General features: G+C 32.7%; 2 protein-coding genes and 1 pseudogene across 2 annotated transcripts; 1 reads left to right on the top strand and 2 right to left on the bottom strand.

Annotated features, from left to right (window-relative positions):
* Nucleotides 1-4,860: 4,860 nt before the first annotated feature.
* Nucleotides 4,861-7,632, bottom strand: LOC146897001 (F-box/FBD/LRR-repeat protein At2g26030-like). The gene is made up of 3 exons (XM_085735646.1): nt 6,362-7,632; nt 6,105-6,284; nt 4,861-5,151 (listed from the first exon to the last, which is right to left on the bottom strand). Exons 1-3 carry the CDS (start codon nt 7,610-7,612, stop codon nt 4,957-4,959), a joined length of 1,626 nt encoding a protein of 541 aa, XP_085591772.1. The 5' UTR covers nt 7,613-7,632; the 3' UTR covers nt 4,861-4,956.
* Nucleotides 7,633-14,096: 6,464 nt separating this feature from the next.
* LOC146897000 (uncharacterized) lies at nt 14,097-15,483 on the top strand (annotated as a pseudogene).
* Nucleotides 15,484-15,580: 97 nt separating this feature from the next.
* Nucleotides 15,581-18,942, bottom strand: LOC146896999 (FBD-associated F-box protein At5g60610-like). Its single transcript, XM_085735647.1, has 3 exons — nt 17,689-18,942; nt 17,370-17,602; nt 15,581-15,922 (listed from the first exon to the last, which is right to left on the bottom strand). The coding sequence occupies exons 1-3, from the start codon at nt 18,940-18,942 to the stop codon at nt 15,772-15,774; spliced, it is 1,638 nt and encodes a 545-aa protein (XP_085591773.1). The 3' UTR covers nt 15,581-15,771.
* Nucleotides 18,943-19,221: the final 279 nt, after the last annotated feature.

Genomic DNA, 19,221 nt, shown 5'->3' with positions numbered 1-19,221 from the left:
GAGCATAAAATAATGTTAAAGATTGGACTTTAAATCCTCTAAAAAAAATAATAGTAACAAACCTGAACAAAAAATATTGTTAAAGATTGAACTTTAAATCCTCTAAAAAAAGATTAGTAACAAACGTAAGCGAAAAATATCGTGAAAGATTCGACATCCTCTAAAAAAAATATTAGTAACAAACGTGTGCAAAAAATAATGTTAAAGATTGGACTTTAAATCATCTAAAAAAATGTTTGACCATCCACAATCGTGGGTGCTTCACCTATTTAGCACCACATTAAATAGGCACCACCATTGTGGAGTATAATACATGGGTGGCTATGGAAGCACCCTCCCTCTCTTCATTTTGTCAGGGATCCCATTTAATAAATCTTAATAAAATAAATAAATTTTGTTGAAATGTAATGATATAAAATTATTTGTGGAAACTATTTAATAATTTCTTTTAAGGTGCTGGGTTGGAGAAAATTGGTGTTTATTAAGTATTACGGTAAAATAAGAGATGTGGACATATGAATTTAATTTAAGCACCCAATTTAGGGTGTTCTGTTGTGGATGCTCTTAAGACTCAAAATATTTTAGAAAAAGATTTGTTATCACCATATTAAATATTAATAAGTACTGGTCTCACAGTTCATAGTTCGTTCCCGCATTGTTTAGTTTTTCTCAACCTCTCTCGGCCCTCTGTATCAGAATTCAGAATTAACCTGTAATTTTTTTTTTTACTTTCATGTTACAACTAATCAAAGTCGATTAATTTTATGAATTATTTAATTTTGCTGGTTTATAAGCGATTATGATTCCGATTAATTTTATGGATTATTTGACTTTGCTGGTTTATAAGTGCTTACGATTCAAATTGTTTACGATTAATTTTAAGGATTATTTGATTTTGCTGGTTTATAATTGCTTATACATACTTTGATAGCGTGACTTTTTTTTATATAAAGAGAACCGTGGTTCTTTAATCATTATTTTTTTTTTGTGGTGTCTGAGGTACGAACTCAGACCTTGCATATATTATGCATTGTCCTTACCAACTGAGCTAAGCTCACGGGAACAATCATTATTTTGTTTAATAAGGCAAAATAGGCTATAACGAATGTAAGTTTTCATGAATATATTTTTGTATAAGTCAAATAAGCAATTATAAACCAAACAAATATCTTGGGGACAAAAATAAACATTAGCCGACATGATTTATTTAGAGGTGCTATATTGCATGAGGTACAATATAGAGCTCTCGATTTATTTACTACATGATTTATTTGCTTCTCTTCAAATAAGCTATATTATTATATAACCGATTGTATGTTTCCTAGAATTGGGGCTCAGTTTTTTTAATTATTAAATAAATCATTATTTTGTTTAATAAAGGCAATATAGCTTCAGCAACTTTTTTTTTGAACAAGCAAAAATGGAATATATATTAAAACCCAAAGAGAAATTTCAAGCACAAGGTGTGCTAGAAAAAACTCAACAGTATACAATTACAAAGACAGCAGTGAGACAAACAGAAACAAACTAGCCAATGCCCAAACAAACAAAAGGGCTTGACCACCACATATGAAAATTATTACGAATAGAAATATTAGAAGCCTTCATCCACCAAAAAGACTGTAATTTGATTTTCTCTACCACTTGGTGAACAGTATGGTCCCTATTTTTGAAGACCCTGCTATTTCTTTCATTCCACATAACCCACATAGAGCACAACCAGATAAGTTGCATAAAAGTGCGAATAGTCCGAGAGGCACCTGCGGAATACACAACTGATAAAAATGATCTGACAAACATAAAGGCTCGGCGGTAGCTATCCCTAACCAAGACCGAATTTGCCCCCACAAGGCAACATAAAACGGACAAGAGCGAAACAGATGTTGCGTAGTCTCAACGTCACCGCAACCAATCACACAATGTTGATTATCATGAGGAATAACACCACGCACGCACAGATTATCCTTTGTCAGTAGTCTATTCCGAAGGAGTCTCCACGCAAAAATAGAGACCTTCAAGGGTACCTGTTTGTGCCAAATTAAATTCGATAAAACCTCTGATGTCTGGACCGGTTGACTGGTGAGCATTTGGTAAACACCGCTAACTGAGTAACCATTAGGCGGATCAGATCTCCACACCCACCTATCTGTAGAATTATGCTGCAAGGAAATGTCAGACAATAAAATCCTACACTCCCCTAACAACTCCTCCTCCCAGGCCCACAACCGCCTACGCCATTGCCACGCCTCCCCCCTTCAGCAACTTATGTAATGTCGGTGCCGATGATGATATTGAAAACTCTCTCACCCAACTCCTTTATGCTTTTTATGTGATCTTTGTTTCTCCGCTCAAGTTTTTTTGTAGTTAGTTAGTTTAGTCAGCAATGGTTGTCCTCTTCAAAATTTTGTTTGGTTTGTTAAAAGAGATTTTACCACCGAAGAGATTACCAGTTGAGTCACGACTAGTTCAAACTGTGCGATTCATAACTAATATGCTAGAAACTTAAGGAACAAATAATTCACATATTAGATCTATTACAAAAATATCTCAAATTAAGTATAAAAATATATAATTGAGCACCAAAATATATTTCAGATCAAGTACCAAAATATATTAGATTGCATATCAAAATATTTCAGATTGTATTCCAAAATACTTTAGCAAAACTAAGAAAACATGTTTTAATAAACTTTCTAATAATGATTAAATTAATAATTTAATTTAACATTTCCAAAAAATAAAATATATTAATCTTCAAAATTTTGTTTGGTTTGTTAAAAGAGATTTTACCACCGAAGAGATTACCAGTTGAGTCACGACTAGTTCAAACTGTGCGATTCATAACTAATATGCTAGAAACTTAAGGAACAAATAATTCACATATTAGATCTATTACAAAAATATCTCAAATTAAGTATAAAAATATATAATTGAGCACCAAAATATATTTCAGATCAAGTACCAAAATATATTAGATTGCATATCAAAATATTTCAGATTGTATTCCAAAATACTTTAGCAAAACTAAGAAAACATGTTTTAATAAACTTTCTAATAATGATTAAATTAATAATTTAATTTAACATTTCCAAAAAATAAAATATATTAAAATATATATTTCCTCTAGTGCTTACTTCGTTTCTTTCACATAATTACATATTCCATTAGAGGTACACCGCACACTATATAAACACTACTGATACATGTGTTTCATCCGATGTGGGACTTCCAATTTTTTTCATTCACACTACACTAGTTCTTCCCAATGTGAAAATTTGTGTTTAGTCTTTTAACTCAATTTCCACACAATCCCCCACTTGAATTTAAAAAATGGTTTCGAGAAATAATGTCAAAGACGTTTTTATAAGGTTGCTAATAAACAAAGGTGTCGCCTACAATTTGAACCTATACGAGTAAAATTCCGATTAACAAGAGTTGCTTGTAGCATTGAATTCTATTTCAGTCATAGAACCTGCACACAACCTTTTCCTATGGTGTATTCTATAAGCTCGTGCGGTTATTGCCCTGCACGTCTATCCCAGTTTTAAAGAACGCTCTAGGAATTCTGCCTCAAAATCTCATAGGAACCGACCTCAGTGCCACGTTCGCATAAGCGAGTCTATCAAGAGTGCTCATGTAGCTATGTACTCCACTCCATATAAAGTATAATTCTCATTAAGAGTTGCTATTATCTCATCTTTCTGTCGCTGCAAAAATCATGCTTCTCTAGTTTTATCATAGCATGTTCTATCACCTCATAACTTGTTATTATCCATTGAACCTAGTTCTTGGGATCTCGGGTTACCATCACTTATGATCTACAGACATTAGCCCCAAGAACTTCCTTTGTTTCCAGTGGCACTGGCATTTTGGTCATTAAAGTGTTGAACACCACTTGAGTGTTATCAAAGGTCTTCTTCGTAATCCAAAATCAGCAAGTGAGTCATCCGCCAAGATATTCAAGTCAAGACAAGAAGAAAGGAAACTTTTGTGACTAGTTAGTTCATATGGAAATAGATGACCCTCACGTACTTGTTCTTATTTGTAAATATTCATAAAATACGCATTGATTGAGTTATTATATTCATAAAAGAAATTCAAGGTAACCGATCAGCAAACTTCATATTTTGAAATTAATCAATAAAAGATTGCAGAAAATGATGTGTAGTTGTGTACATTGAAGCAAGGCCAGAACATGTTCTAATTGTTATTGATGGAAATTAGAACAAATGGTGTGTCATTAAGCAACTTTAAAAGGAAAAGCCGCACTTAAAATGTATTAAGAGGTAACACAAAACTTCAAAGTAAAAATAAGTCTCCACTGAGATATGCTTTGTTAGTATTGTCTCCACTGCACTTCTCTTTGCGTACTCCTTTGTTGTTGTTTTTGAAGCAACACAAGTCAAATACTGCTTGGAATTCTGGGATGACAAGTTTAGCATTAGGGTGCAAATGACATGGACGAGGCTGGCGAATATAAAAGTTTCTTAGACAAATAATTTATTTTAAATGGTTCTGATATGAGTTATCTCTCTTTTTCTCAAAATGAAAAGCTTATGCAAAGGAAATGGAAAGAAACTACTCATGTTATTGTTGAAGATATGAAGAAAAGGAGTACTTCAGTAATAAAAAATGGGGATAAGGGTTGATACATTTGAAGACAATTACACATTAAGAAATTTAGCACATTCCAACCTTGATGACAAGGTTGTTTTCGTGAGGGGTGTGTTTTTTAGGATATAGTAAAGGCTGATTAGAATAGTTTAAGACTTAAGTAGTTAAGAGGTACTTTTTTTAGGATATAGTAAAGAACAAACTAGGAGTTACTAACTCTACGATACCATTCAGCATTTTTGACAGTGTATATCAAAACAAATGTGTCATCATTCATTTAAGAGGTAACATCAAACTTCAAATTAAAAACATGTCACTGAGTTTATGACGACGTCAGCAACATTAAAACTCTAACATAAAGCTAATTTCTTCTTCAATTGGCAACAATTCTAGCATGGTCTTGAAATCAATATTATCATCAATCTTCACTGAGCTTATGACTTTCACATTCTTCAAGTCATGCCACCAACACTTAGTATCACTAGAACTGCAAAAGTAGTCATCCCCCTTTCTTTCCATTAGCGTCTCATATAAGAACTGCAGATTTAGAAGATTAAAAATAGAGTTAGACGCTCCACAAAATAATTATATATTATATATTTATAAAAAGTAAAAAATTTTAAGCATAAATGCAAGTGTCTGACATAAAACGATAACATGGAAATGCAATTTTTACTTTTTTGATTAAATAGGACAATCACCAATTGTAGGAAGCATGGTCTAATGCTATATGAACATGCGAGACAATGACATACCTCTATAAATGCTCTGCTGAATATATTAAATTCAAAATTGAACAAAATAGTTGAAGAAAGGAAAAATGGAGTTAGAAGGGAAGTTGGATGTAGAATCATAGGGTAATTAATATAAGCATGGATGGCAATGTCTTGAGTTACTGCCTTCAAATAGAGGCAATGTCAGAATTTTGGTGGACAAATTTGTTAATTAGTCACCATGAGATATGCTCTGTTGTTGTCTCCACTAAGCTTTTCTTTGTGTATTTTAGGCTATAGTAAAGGCTGATTAGAGTAGTTAGTTTAAGTAGTTAAGAGTTGTTAGTAGTAGGATACTTTTGTACTGGAGAAGATTATGGTGGTTGATTTGTTGTGACTAGATATTTATCTAGTGTGAAAGGATGGTAGGTTACCTTGTTCATTCATATTATTACATTAATTTGATAGTACCATGAAAATATTCAAAGAATTCTTCTTTTTCTCAATTTTGTTGATCGATATTTATTCTAGTTAAAATCAATCTTCTGTTTGCACAATTTTGTCCTGTTTTTAGCAATTCATTCTTACTCAAATAACAAATCTTAACACATTTTAAGCATAAATGAAATGTGTTTCACATAAAAGGAAAAATAGATGACAAGTTTTTTTTTAACTTCGGTCATATAGTACAATCACAGATTCACAATATAATATGTAAGAACTTCACTGCTGGAAGCACTCTTTGAAATTAAAGGTATATGAGAGAGAATTACATACCTCAATGAATGCTTTACTGCACAAAGAATGTGGGCTCAAAGATATAAATGCAGGGCAGCAACTTGAAAGTAAGGTATTTATAGTAGATGAAAACAAAGTTTCATTTTCTGGAACACAGTCAAGGTGCAAGTGTTCGATACTTGCTGGAGGGGACGACACTTGAAATACCACCGGTACATCCTACATAATCCAGACACAAGTAAAATAAGTAGTTATGAAGATTGAACTAACGAATTAAGTAGCTAATTAATATTCACCTCAGTTCGATCAAAGATGTCTAGGGACAGAGATGACAAAACATTTTGAGGCTTGATGTTTTGCACAAATTCCCTCAAGTTACAAAGACGATGATAATCAATGGTAATCTTCATATCAACTTTTAGTAGACTAGAACTTGTCAAAAAAGATATAATAGGCTCTGAATCATCATCACAATATACACATGATAATAGATTTGGAGCATCAATATTAACCTCCTTCAAGTAAGAACAATCAGATAACTCCAACACCTTAAGTTGTGCACTTGAAATATCAATCCTCTCAGCCATTTTACAACTATCCAATTTCAAACTCTCAAGGAAAGGAAATTTTGAAAACAGTTCAAGAAACCATTTGTCTGTGATAATACTACTCCTCAAAGACAACAATTCTAAATATTTCAAATTTTGGCATCTATCGAAATCAATCTTATATGGTGCGAATAAATCATCGGGACAAAAACACAATTCCTCAAGATACGGGGCATCAATATATACCTCCTGGATTCCTTTAACATCAACTGTCTTGAGCTTAAGTAGACGATGCAAACTCAAAGACTTCATAACCCCACGTCGAAACCTCAAAGTTATATGTTCAATGAAAGGACAACAAGAAATGAATTGCTCAATTGCATGTTCGTCTTTCGAAAGGACATACCACAATGACAATATTCTTAGTGAGAAAAATTTAATTGAATGATTCATGAATGCTGTATCAACTCTGATTCTCCCCATCAACACCAACTTAGTAAGCGATTTGACTTCAATTACACCCTTCGGTAGGACATAGCATTCACTGCAACCTTCTTTATCCAGTTCGAAATCACCAGGCAAATAAAGCTTTATTCCTTCAACACCACTTTCAGTTGCCAACTTCAACCAAAGATCAATATCCTTTAACATGTAACTATATAGCTCAACATTGTCCACATCAAGCTTAATTTTTTTGATAGCCAATCCATTATCGTAGAACCTCAACAACCTTCTCTTCACATAATCAGTGAAATTTTCTATCTTTGTCACAAAATCGTCAATTAATTCGGGAAACAACATTCTCCCTATAACAGATGGGGGAAACATCCCTGAGATTTGAGTATCAGAAAAATACAAAATAGGAAAAGTATACCATGTTTCTAACCAATCTTTGGACAAAACACTTGTCCTAGCAGCATCTTTCTTTGGCAATCTCGACATGATATTATGAAGAATGACTTTTGGTAGATTCGACAATCGGTCCTCATCGTGCTCCATATTTTTGTTCTACAAGCAGCAATTAAAACAGATCAATTATGCGAGTGGATATAGATAGGGTTTAGGGTTTAATGATTCAGCTTAGGTTACGAAACAGATGATTAGTTACTAATTAAGTTTTAGAGAGAGAGAAAGAGTTACGGTTAGTGGGTGAGCAACGATCGTCGGTCGGAATCTTCAGAGACAAGAATTTGAGTGAAGCTGAAATTGCTTGGTGTGGTAGTGAGGTTTCGATATTTATAGGAAAAAAAAATACTAATTAGGGATGATATACTTTTTTTTTTAGTGTCGATGATTTATTTTCAGAAATCTATCTATATCTATACATATATAAAGAAAACTACTCATTTCAGTTTTTTTTTTTTGGATTTTTCTTTTCAAAAATACCTTCAATTTTCAATACAAATAACACATATAACAAATAGATAAATATAAGGATAAATTTAAATTTAAATATTGAAATAAAACTGTAACAAACACAACTGTAAGTTTCTTCCTTTATTATTTAAAAAGTGTAACAAACTAGATGAATGTGTCTATACCTACTTTTCATTATCTCAATTATACCCTTAACCAACAACTTTTTCTATAATAAATATTATACCCTTAAACAACAACTTTTTCTATAATAAGATTGTTGTTGGTGTCATTAAAAAAAAAGAATTTAGATAATATCTTTCTGTTATATTGTTGGTTTCATTGAAATGGATAATCATAGTTGGTTTGATTTGTTATAATTTGAAAGCAAAAAACATTAATATTTATACTTTTAATCATAATTAAAATTTCATAAAAAAACACCGTTCATAATTTTCAAACGTTAACGCAATAAAAAGAAAGAAAAAATAGACACGTGAGTGCCCGTCTTTTCGCTAGTATATATAAAGAAAATTACCCCTTTCGGCTCTTTTGGGTTGGATTTTTCTTTCGAAAAATGCCCTTGATTTTTAATACAAATAACAGATGTAACAAATAGATAAGAATAAATTTAAATATTAAAATATAAGTGTAACAAACACAAATGTCCAGTTTTTTCCTTTATCATTTAAAAAGTGTAACAAATTAGATTATTGTATCTATACTTACTTTTTCATTATCTCAATTATACCCTTAAACAACATCTTTTGTTATGATAAAGATTGTTGTTGGTGTCATTAAAAAAAATAAGAATTTAGATTTTTTTTGTTTTGTTATATTCGTTGGTTTCATTGAAATAGATAATCATGTTTAGTTTGATTTGTCATAATTTTTTTTTCTTTTGGTAGATAGACGAGATGACAATTGCCATCAAAAACTCACACACACAAAGTGGAGGTACCAGGGTTCGAACCCCGGTCATGACGTCCGGCCTAACAATTTCGGCATTTTTTCCAGTTGAGCTAGGACTTATGAGACCTTTGATTTGTTATAATTTGAAAACAAAAAAACATTTATATTTTTACTTTTAATCAAAATTAAAATTTCATAAAAAAACACCGTTCATAATTTTCAAACTTTAGCGCAATAAAAAGAGCGGAAAGACGGGCACGGAGTGCTCGTCTTTTCGCTAGTACTATATAAAGAGAACAACCTCTTTCAGCTCCTTTGTCATGCCCGTCTTTCCGCTAGTACCATATAAGGAGAACAACCTCTTTCAGCTCTTTTGAGCTGACTTTTTCTCTTTCCAAAAATGCCCTCAATTTTCAATACAAATAACACATGTAACAAATAGATAAGAATAAATTTAAATATTAAGAAGGGGTGGCAAAACGGGCTTGACCCGCCTGGCCAGCCCGTTTGGCTCGTTATTTTTGGCGGGCCGAGTCGAAGTTTTGAACTCGCTTTTTATAGTTGGCTCGGCTCGGCTCATCTCGTTGAAAAGCGGGGCAGGCACGGGGTGGGGCGGGGCGGCCCGCTTAACTCGTTGGATACAATTATGTCACGACGACAACAGGAGGGGGAGGAGGAGATGCACCATATATTCATAACTTAGATGATGATTGACTTAATAAAAGAATTATGTTGTTGCTGCGATTATTTTGAGACTTGTTTTATGCTTTTGGATTTATCTTGGTTGTTTAGTTTATTTTGAGACTTATTTTATGCTTTTGGATTTATTTTGGTTGTTGGATTTATTTTGGAACTTATTTTATGTTTTTCGATTTATCTTGGTTGTTGAGTTTATTTATTTTGAGACTTATTTTATCCTTTTGGATTTAATTTGGTTGTTGGATTTATTTTATGATTTGTTTTATGTTGCGCATTTGCCTTATTTTGCTATTAATTATAATGTTGAATTCGATAATTTGTTAATTATCTTGTTTTTCACAAATTTATTTGCCACCTATTCTTTTATATTTTTTTATTATAAAAGCAACAAAGTTTTTTTTGTAACAATTAAGTTGTAAAAGAAAAATCAAAAAAAGTTTTTTGTTTGGCGGGCCGGCCCGCCAACTCGCAAGTCCGCCACTAAACGGGGCGGAGTGAGATTTTGGACTCGGTCACTAATTTTGACTCGTCTCGTCTCGTCTCGTTTTTAGCGGGCTTAGACGGGGCGGGCCTAAACAGGGCGGGCCGGCCCGCTTTGCCATCCCTAAGAAAAATGTAACAAACATGATATGAATATATATGTCTGATTTTTTTCTTTAACATTTAAAAAGTGTAACAAATTAAATGAGTATATTTACACTTACTTTTTCATTATCTCAACTAGCTAAAAGACGTTTCCGCTCTTTTTATTGTATTAATGTTTGAAAAAAGATTTCGTTCATAATTTTCAAAAGTTGTTTAAGGATATAATTGAGATAATGAAAAAGTGAGTATAAATATACTTATCAAGTTTGTTATACTTTTTAAATAATAAAAGAAAAGATCATATATATATATATATATATATATATATATATATATATATATATATATATATATATATATGGGCCGCTAACTTACTCCCACCTAAAAACATGAAGGAGTAAGTTATCAAGTCTACTCCCACTTAATATTTACCATAAACTCCATTTTGTCTTTAGTAAACACTACTTTAATGAGTGCATAATTGTAATTTTCTTTTTGTAATTATTTTATGTTTGAAACAATTTTTTTTAACGCTGTTTGGCCTCAGACACTGTTAGGTTTTCTTCATGTTTGGTTCTTCTTTTCCTTAACTTGATTCAGGCCTCAACACAACTACACACATACTTTTTTAATTTTATTTTTTTTACAAACACATTTTTATTTGTTAAAAGGTACATATGGCCAAAATATATTAAATAAAAATGCATAGTTTCTACATATTGTGTCTGTCGAAACTATTATATTGGAAAAATACTTAACAAATAGAAAGAAAAAAAATTGAAGGCATGAATTGTTAAAAAAAAATTGAACGGAAAGAAAACTGGAAGGAAAAAAGATTGATAGTTAGAATGATTTTGTTACATTAAATATATTAACAAAATCCAAATATGGAGTTAATTTGGCATAAACAGCTTCCTCTCAAAGTCTCTACCCTTACTTGGCGGCTACTGAGGGATCGTTTACCTACAAAAGATAATTTGGCAAACCGTCGGAGGCGCGGTTGTGTGTCACTGGATGCGGGCACGTTGAAGATGTGAATCATATGTTTTTGTCTTGCCCAACTTTTGGTGCCTTGTGGCCATTAGTGCGGGCATGGCTCGGTGTGGTAGGGGTCGACTCTCAGACAACTACAAATCATTTTTGGCAATTTATTAATTACGTAGGTTGCTCGAGATCGCGACGATCCTTTTTCCACTTGATTTGGCTTCAATGTGTTTGAGTTTTGTGGAACGAACGGAATGACATGATATTTAGAAATAGACAAAGCTCTTTACCACATATGTTAGATAAAGTAAAATCATCTTCTTTGTGGTGGTTAATTAAAGCTAGTAATGTTGTATTTAGCTTTGGTACTCATACTTGGTGGTCGAACCCGCTTTCATGTTTGGGCATGGACTGACATGTTTGTAATCTTGACAGGACTTTGACATTTCCGTGATTGTTTTAGCACACCTTGTGCTGCAACAATTACGTTGTCCGTGGTAATATAATTCATTTTTGCTTGTTGAAAAAAACAATATTAACAATGTTAAGTGCTTTTTTGTCAAAAAAAATAAAAACTAAAACATAGAGTTCTTTCGTACACTACATATACTAAGGAACATGTTTTTTGTTTTAAAAAAAGTAAAATAAAACTAAATTTATAAATATATCCTTTACTAATTACATAGTTTAAATATATAGAATTGGTTTTTGGTAAAAGACAAGTGGGAGTAGGCTTGCTAACTTACTCCTTCATGTTTTTAGGTGAGGTAAGTTAGCAACCCCCTCATATCGTGTTTGTTACAAAAAAATTTAATATTTAAATTTATTTTTATCTATTTGTTCATGTGTTATTTGAATTGAAAATTGAAAACATTTTTGGAAAGAGAAAAAGTCAGCCCAAAAGAGTTTAAAGAAGTTGTTTTCTATATATATAGTATAGATTATACCCTTAAACAACTTTTTTTCTATAATAAAGATTGTTATTGGTATCATTAAAAAAATAGATTTTTTTTGTTATATTGTTGAAATATATAATCATGGTTAATTTCGTTTCTTATAACTTGAAAGTAACAAACATTTATATTTTTTCCCTAAAAAAACAACATTTATATTTTTACTTTTAATCAAAATCAAAATTATAAAGTCTAATATCAACCAAATTATATGCAAGTTACAGTATACAAACAAAGTGAAAGAAGACAAAATAGTAACTTACTTTGAGACATTCTTGTTAGGAATCTTTTGTGTGTCCTCGTCTTCTCGAGAACTTCCACCAGCCTCCTTCCCATTCACATCTTTATCCATCAACTTCATCTTCTCCGAAGTTAGTAACTCAAACCCTAGAATTAGACTACTTCTTTCGATTCGATTTCCACCGAAATTAGTAACTCAAACAATAGAAACATAAGCAACAAAGAAATTTCATCGATTTAAGAAATTTCATCGATTTTGAAGAGAGGATGAAGAAAGGAGAGAAGAGCGATAGTGAGAAGATGAAAGAAAGGGGTCCAAAAATGCATAGCACAACCATAGTTTGGTCTGATTCTAAGTCACATGCTGTGACTTACTATTTTATTTTTTTATTTTTTATTTTTTCAGTTTATTAAGGGTCCGTTTGTTACGGATTAAAATAAAAGTGATTTTGATATAAAATAATTTAGAGATTATATTTTAGAGATTATATGAAAAATCAGAATCTATTTTGCGTTTGTTTACTGTAATAAAAATCACTTTTTTTAAACAAATAATCTAGTTTGTTTGGATACAACTATATAAAAGGGATTTTTTTGTTACAAAATTAGTTCAATCTTTTAAATTATATTTTCTCTCTCCTCTAAAAAAAATCTATTTTATTTTAAGCTGCTCCTAACAGCTTCTCATTTGAAGCTGTTTTTAGATTATTTTTAGATTCTGATTTTTTTAAAAATCTGTAACAAACGGATGCAAAACTCTTAAAAGTGATTATTTGTTTAAAAAAAGTGATTTTTTTCTTAAAAAAGCTATAACAAACGGGCTCTAAATCCAACTGGCAATAAAATTTAAATACATATATATATATATATATATAACACGTGGCTCCTCACTTAATTGATGTGGGTGCCACATCTTCGTTGAATCGGTCAAAATTGGCATGGGGGCCAAAAAACTGCAAAAGAGTCTATGAGGGCCAAAACTGTAAAAGAGTCTAAACTTAGGGGGCTGGTTTGTTATTGATTTTTTAGGAGGTCAAAATCGCAAGTTCATGATACTTAGGGGTCAAAACTGCAATTAAGCCTAAATGAAACTATAATAAATTTTAGGATTGGAAACGACACGAGGAAGCACATGTCATTAATGTTGATGGGAGTTCTCTAATGAACCCTAGGGCGTTCAAATTTGGTGGTCTAATTCGAGATACTATGAGAAACTTTATTGAGGACACTACAAAAATATTGGTGTCTCAGTCATCCTGCATGTTGAGATTGTAGCCTTGATGCATGGCGTACATTTCATTTGGTTATTTTGTTTACATTTTATAACCATAATTATATTGTTGGTTATTTTGGTTATTTTGTTTACATTTTATAACCATAATTATATTGTTACATTTTTTTTGTGGTGGCCGAGGTTTGAACCCCGGACTTTGCATATATTATGCATTGTCCTTACCAACTGAGCTGACAATTATATTGTTACATTTTGGTAACAATCAAAGCATCAATTTCTTCAGCTTCGGTTCATGTAATTCCAGAAAGATTAACTTCACCAAGTTGACGGTAAGTCATGACTTATAAGACATGAAACAAGCAAAACAAGTTGCAAAAACTCAGCAAGATAAGTAACTCAGGGTTCTATTCATGTGAAAAGTCCATAGATTCATTTAGAAAGGCAATGAATTGAGCTGTAGCCATAGAACTGAAATCAGCACAATAACTACTCATCGGTTAAAGATAAGTATTTTAAATCAATGAAGGAAGAAAATAAAAATATTTCAGAAGACAGCTTGAAAACATTGTTGGGTAGTAATACTCATAGACATGAACATCATGCAGCTTTTGTAGACAAAATCAACTTAAGGGATCATTATACGGAGAAGCTGGAAACGAGTGATGTCCGAAAATGTTACGGTGAGTCAGAAATTGGCAGAGGGTCCTTCCTAGGCAGGAGAGATATGAGTAAGGATGAGGCTTCTTTCTCTTCTATAGGCAGGGTGGCCCTTGAACATAGACACTATTTTTAGGCATGTAATTAGAGTAGTGTTTTACTTTTACCTATATCACGTGAACTATTATTTGAAGTACTAAAATTTCACACATTCATTTTTTTAAAATGTCTGTATTTGCTCACATTGCAAGTGTTTGAGTTGCATAGACTTGTAAAGGTAATTTCCATACTATATTATTCACTGTTTGCTCTATTGATTATGTGTTGATTTCATATGAGAAGTGAATACATCATATCTTAAAAGCAGGTGCAAAGATTAATTGCAATTTGCAGGTACTTTTAAAACCACCAATGAAAACATCTTCCGCTGAGAAGTTGCGATCTGACTTTGTCAGTGAAGAACCATCAAAAGGTTTTAAACTCGACAGCAAGTCCAAGAAGACCATTACTTCCTAGTTTGTTGAAAACAATGCAAGATGAAAGATTTCCTTTCCTTATGTCAACAACATAAGCAAAAAACATGATCAGCTTTCAAGTTATGGTAATCATCATTTAGGAATCCTTGCATCAGCCTCTGCAGATAAAATTTCCAATGCCAAACAATCTCCAAGCATTGTCTATCCTCCGCCACTACCAAACCAATGGTTTGTTCCTGTCATATAAGCCAATCATTAAATCGTGCCCTTCAAATGCTGGTGGCTTCATGACACCATTTATACGATGCTTGCAGTGCAATGAGCTCCAGTTCAGGAAGCAAAGATGTTTTAGATCCATGTCTTGCCACAAGTTTTAAATCAAAAGATTCATATCTTTTCTGGTTCATCATTACGACCACGTGTTTCACCATTCATGCATAGACGATAGATCTATATCGGCTTCCTCAGTTGAGCAAATGAAACAATCTAATGGTCCTAAAAATCACAACTCTTGTGCAATCCTTAAGCCATATTGGACCAAAGTTCATCTGACATGGCACTGACATTTTGGTCATCGCTAGATCGCAACTCGACTGTTGAACACACCACTTTAGCATAATCAAAGGTCTTTCACATAATCCAAAATCAGCAAGTGAGTCATCAACCAAGATATTCAACTCAATACAAGAAGAAAGTAAACTTTTGTGACTAGTTCATATGAAAATAGATAACCCTCACATACTTGTCTCGTTCCTATTTGTAAATATTTCAAGAGAAAAATAAAATACACACATTGATTGAGTTATTATATTCAAAAAAAATTAAAGTAACTCATCGGCTAACTTCCTAATTTGAAATTAATCAATAAAGATTGCCAGAACATGTTGTAATTGTCATTGATGGGATTAGAACAAACTTAACCGTTCAGCATTTTCCATAGTATATATCAAAACAAATGGTGTGTCATTATGCAACATAAAAAGGAACAGGTGCACTTAAAATGCATCAACAGGTAATCAAACTTCAAAGTAAAAACATATTTATGAGATTATGACAGCAACATCAAAATTCTAACATAAAACGAATTTTTTCTCCAATTGGCAACAATTCTAGCATGGTCTTGAAATCAATATTCTCATCAATCTTCATTGAGCTTATGACTTTCACATTCTTCAAGCCATGCCACCAACACTTAGTATCACTAGAACTGCATGCATATTCAGATGATTAACAAATAGAGTTAGAAGCTCCACAAAACAATCATATTTTATATATTGATAAAAAGAAAAATCTTTAAAGCATTAATGCATGTGTCTGACATAAAACGGAAACATGGCAATACAATTTTTACTTTTTTGATTAAATAGGACAATCACCAATTGTAGGAAGCATGGTCTAATACTATATGAATATGGGAAACAATGACATACCTCAATGAATGCACTGCTGAAGACATTAAACTCAAAATTGAACAAAATAGTTGAAGGAAGGATAAACGGAGCTAGAAGGGAAGTTGAATAGAATCATAGGGTAATTAATATAAGCATAGATTGCAATGGCGTGAGTTAATTCCTCCAAACAGAGACGACACCAGAAAAGGAAGAAACTGACAACAAATCTGGTGAAGAAATTGAAGAAGAAACAGGGACAATAATAAAAGAAGAAAGGAGCAGAAGCCAAGTAGTTTGCAAAACGAAGAAGAACGAAACCATCCTTGGATTAGGCGTGTCCTCCTTGGATTAAAAATGGGTTGAAGTATTGTGGTGATATATGAAGCACGGACACTCCTTGGATTAGGCGTGTCCTCGTATCGGACATGTGTCGTATCCGACACCGACACGACAAATATAATTACACTGAATTATATGATTTTCTCAAATTATTACCGGTGTCGGCGTGTCAGTTTCCGTGTCATGTCCCGTGTCCGTGTCCGTATATGTATACGTGCTTCATAGAAACTCAAATAACTCAAATCCTGATCGCCCCAACACCACCTCCGGAACCTTCAGAAATTAGTCCACTTGCTATGACAGCACCGCAATCCAAGTCACCAGTCCACCTATGATATTCGTCGGACCGCTGGTATATGCAACACCATTGATGTGTAATGTCGAAGAGTCGACGATTCAACGCAGAGAGAGGAGAAAGATATTGGACCGCAAATAATATTTTATGATTTGGTTACAACATTAAACCTAATGGACTTGGGTAAAAATGACATGGAAGTGGCTGGTGAATTCAAAAGTTTCTTAGATGAGTTATCTCTCATTTCCTCTCCATGAAAAGCTTATGCAAAGGAAGTAGAGTGAAACTACTCACATTATTGTTGTAATATGAATAAAAAGAGAACTTCACTAATAGAGTATGGGTGTGTTCATTCCTAGAAGTCTTGTTCATTATGTTGTTTCAAAGAATTCTTCTTTTTCTCAATTATGTTGATCAATATTTATTCAAGTTAAAATCAATCTTCTGTTTACTCAATTTTGTCCTGTTTTTAGGAATTCATTCTAACTCAAAGAACAAATCCTAACACATTTTAAGCATAAATGAAATGTGTTTGACATAAAAGGAAAACATATATGACAAACTTTTTTTTTTACCTTCTGTCATATAGTACAATCACAGATTCACAGTATAATATGTAAGAATTTTACTGCTGGAAGCACTCTTTGAAATTAAGGGTATATGAGAGAGAATTACATACCTCAATGAATGCTTTACTGCAAAAATAAGGATGCGGGCTCAAAGATATCAATGCAGGGTGGCAACTTGAAAGTAAGATATTTACGATAGATGAAAACAAAGTTTCATTTTTTGGAACAGAGCGAAGATGCAAGTGTTTGATGCTTGGTGGAGGGGATGGCACTTGAAATATCATCGGGTTTAGTACATCCTGCATAATCCAGAGTAAGTACACACAAATACACTAAGTTATTATGCAGATTGATTTAACAAATTAAATAGCTAATTCATACTTACCACAGTTGGCGCAACGATTAATAGAGAGAGTGATGACAAAACATTTTGAGGTTTGATGTTTTGCACGAATTCCTTCAAGTTACAAAGATGATGATAATGAATGGGAATATTTATATTGACTTTTAGATGACTAGAACTTCTTAGAAAGGATATAATAGGATCTGAACTACCACCACCGCAATATACACACAATAATAGATTTGGAGCATCAATGTTGATCTCCTTCAAGTTAGAACAATCAAATAACTCCAACACCTTAAGATGAACACTTGAAATATTAATCTTCTCGGACATAGTGCAATTGTCCAATTTCAAACTCTCAAGGAAAGGAAATTTTGGAAACAGTTCAAGAAACCATTTGTCAGTGATAATGATACTCTTCAAAGACAACAGGTTTAACCTTTTCAAATTTTTGCACCTTTCAAAATCGATCATAAATGGTGCATCAAAATCACCCGGACAATAACAAAAATTCTCAAGACACGGGGCATCAATATAAACCTCTTGTATTCCTTGAACATCAACTGTCTTCAGCTTTGATAGACCACGCATGCTTAAAGATTTCATGACCCCAGGGGTATCAGATTCAAATAGATCATTTGTGGTGACACTAGGGCTCAACACTGAACAACACTTCAAAGTTATATGTTCAATCAAAGGACAACAAGAAATGAATTGCTCAATTACATGTTCGCCTTTCGAAAGAACACACCACAATGACAATACTCTTAATGAGAAACACTTAATTGAATTATTCATGAATGCTTGATCAACTCTGATTCCCCCCATTAGCTCCAACTTAACAAGTGATTTTCCTTCAATTATACCCTTCGGTAAGACATAGCATTCACCTCTACTCTCAGGCAAACAAAGTTCTAGTACTTCAACACCACATTCACTTGCTAGCTTCAACCAAAGATCAACATCCGCTGACATTGAACGAAGCTCAAAATTATTCACCATGAGCTTAAATTCTTTGATGACCAATCCTTTATCATAGAACCTCAACAATGTTCTCTTCACATAGTCGATGAATTTTTTTCTCTTCCTCAGATAACCTTCCATTGGTTGGGGAAACATCCCTGTGATTTGAGTATCATAAAAAGATAATATAGGAAAAGTATACCACGTGTCTAACCAATCTTTGGACAAAACACTTGTCCTAGCAGCATCTTTTTCTGGCAGCCTTGACAGAATGTTATGAAGAATGACTTTTGGTAGATTCGACAATCGGTCCTCCTCCTCCTGCTCCATTTTTGTTCTGCAATCAACAAGTAAAACAGAGAAATTATGTTAAGTAAATCATATTGTGGAAGAGGTGCAAAATTGAGATTAAGAACGGTTTATTGTAAATAAAATATAATAATATTGTAAATCAATAATTTTCTATGAAGAATCACATCACATGTGAATCAGAATGGTTTGTAGATAAAAAACACAAAACAAAATTCAATCAACAATTTTCTGTGCATATAAAACTAGATAAATCAACTAAATTCAATGTAATGAGCTATTCATTCATTCACATGAATT

Source organism: Medicago sativa, chromosome 8 (assembly GCF_051527215.1).
Source record: "Medicago sativa cultivar Bolivia chromosome 8, Bolivia_mono, whole genome shotgun sequence".
Lineage (NCBI taxonomy): Eukaryota > Viridiplantae > Streptophyta > Magnoliopsida > Fabales > Fabaceae > Medicago > Medicago sativa.
The sequence above is the reverse complement of the archived record's forward strand: the minus strand, read 5'-3'. Positions and strand labels throughout refer to the sequence as shown.

What these genes read in the sequence shown, in the direction of transcription:
- LOC146897001 (XM_085735646.1), bottom strand. Translation starts at nt 7,612, where the DNA reads ATGGAGCACGATGAGGACCGATTGTCGAATCTACCAAAAGTCATTCTT. An exon ending in ACATCTTTGATCGAACTGAG is followed by an intron (nt 6,285 to 6,361) that starts GTGAATATTAAT and finishes TGGATTATGTAG; the next exon opens with GATGTACCGGTGGTATTTCA. An exon ending in GCAGTAAAGCATTCATTGAG is followed by an intron (nt 5,152 to 6,104) that starts GTATGTAATTCT and finishes CTAAATCTGCAG; the next exon opens with TTCTTATATGAGACGCTAAT.
- LOC146896999 (XM_085735647.1), bottom strand. Translation starts at nt 18,942, where the DNA reads ATGGAGCAGGAGGAGGAGGACCGATTGTCGAATCTACCAAAAGTCATT. An exon ending in TAATCGTTGCGCCAACTGTG is followed by an intron (nt 17,603 to 17,688) that starts GTAAGTATGAAT and finishes TGGATTATGCAG; the next exon opens with GATGTACTAAACCCGATGAT. An exon ending in CTTAATTTCAAAGAGTGCTT is followed by an intron (nt 15,923 to 17,369) that starts CCAGCAGTAAAA and finishes ATCTGAATATGC; the next exon opens with ATGCAGTTCTAGTGATACTA.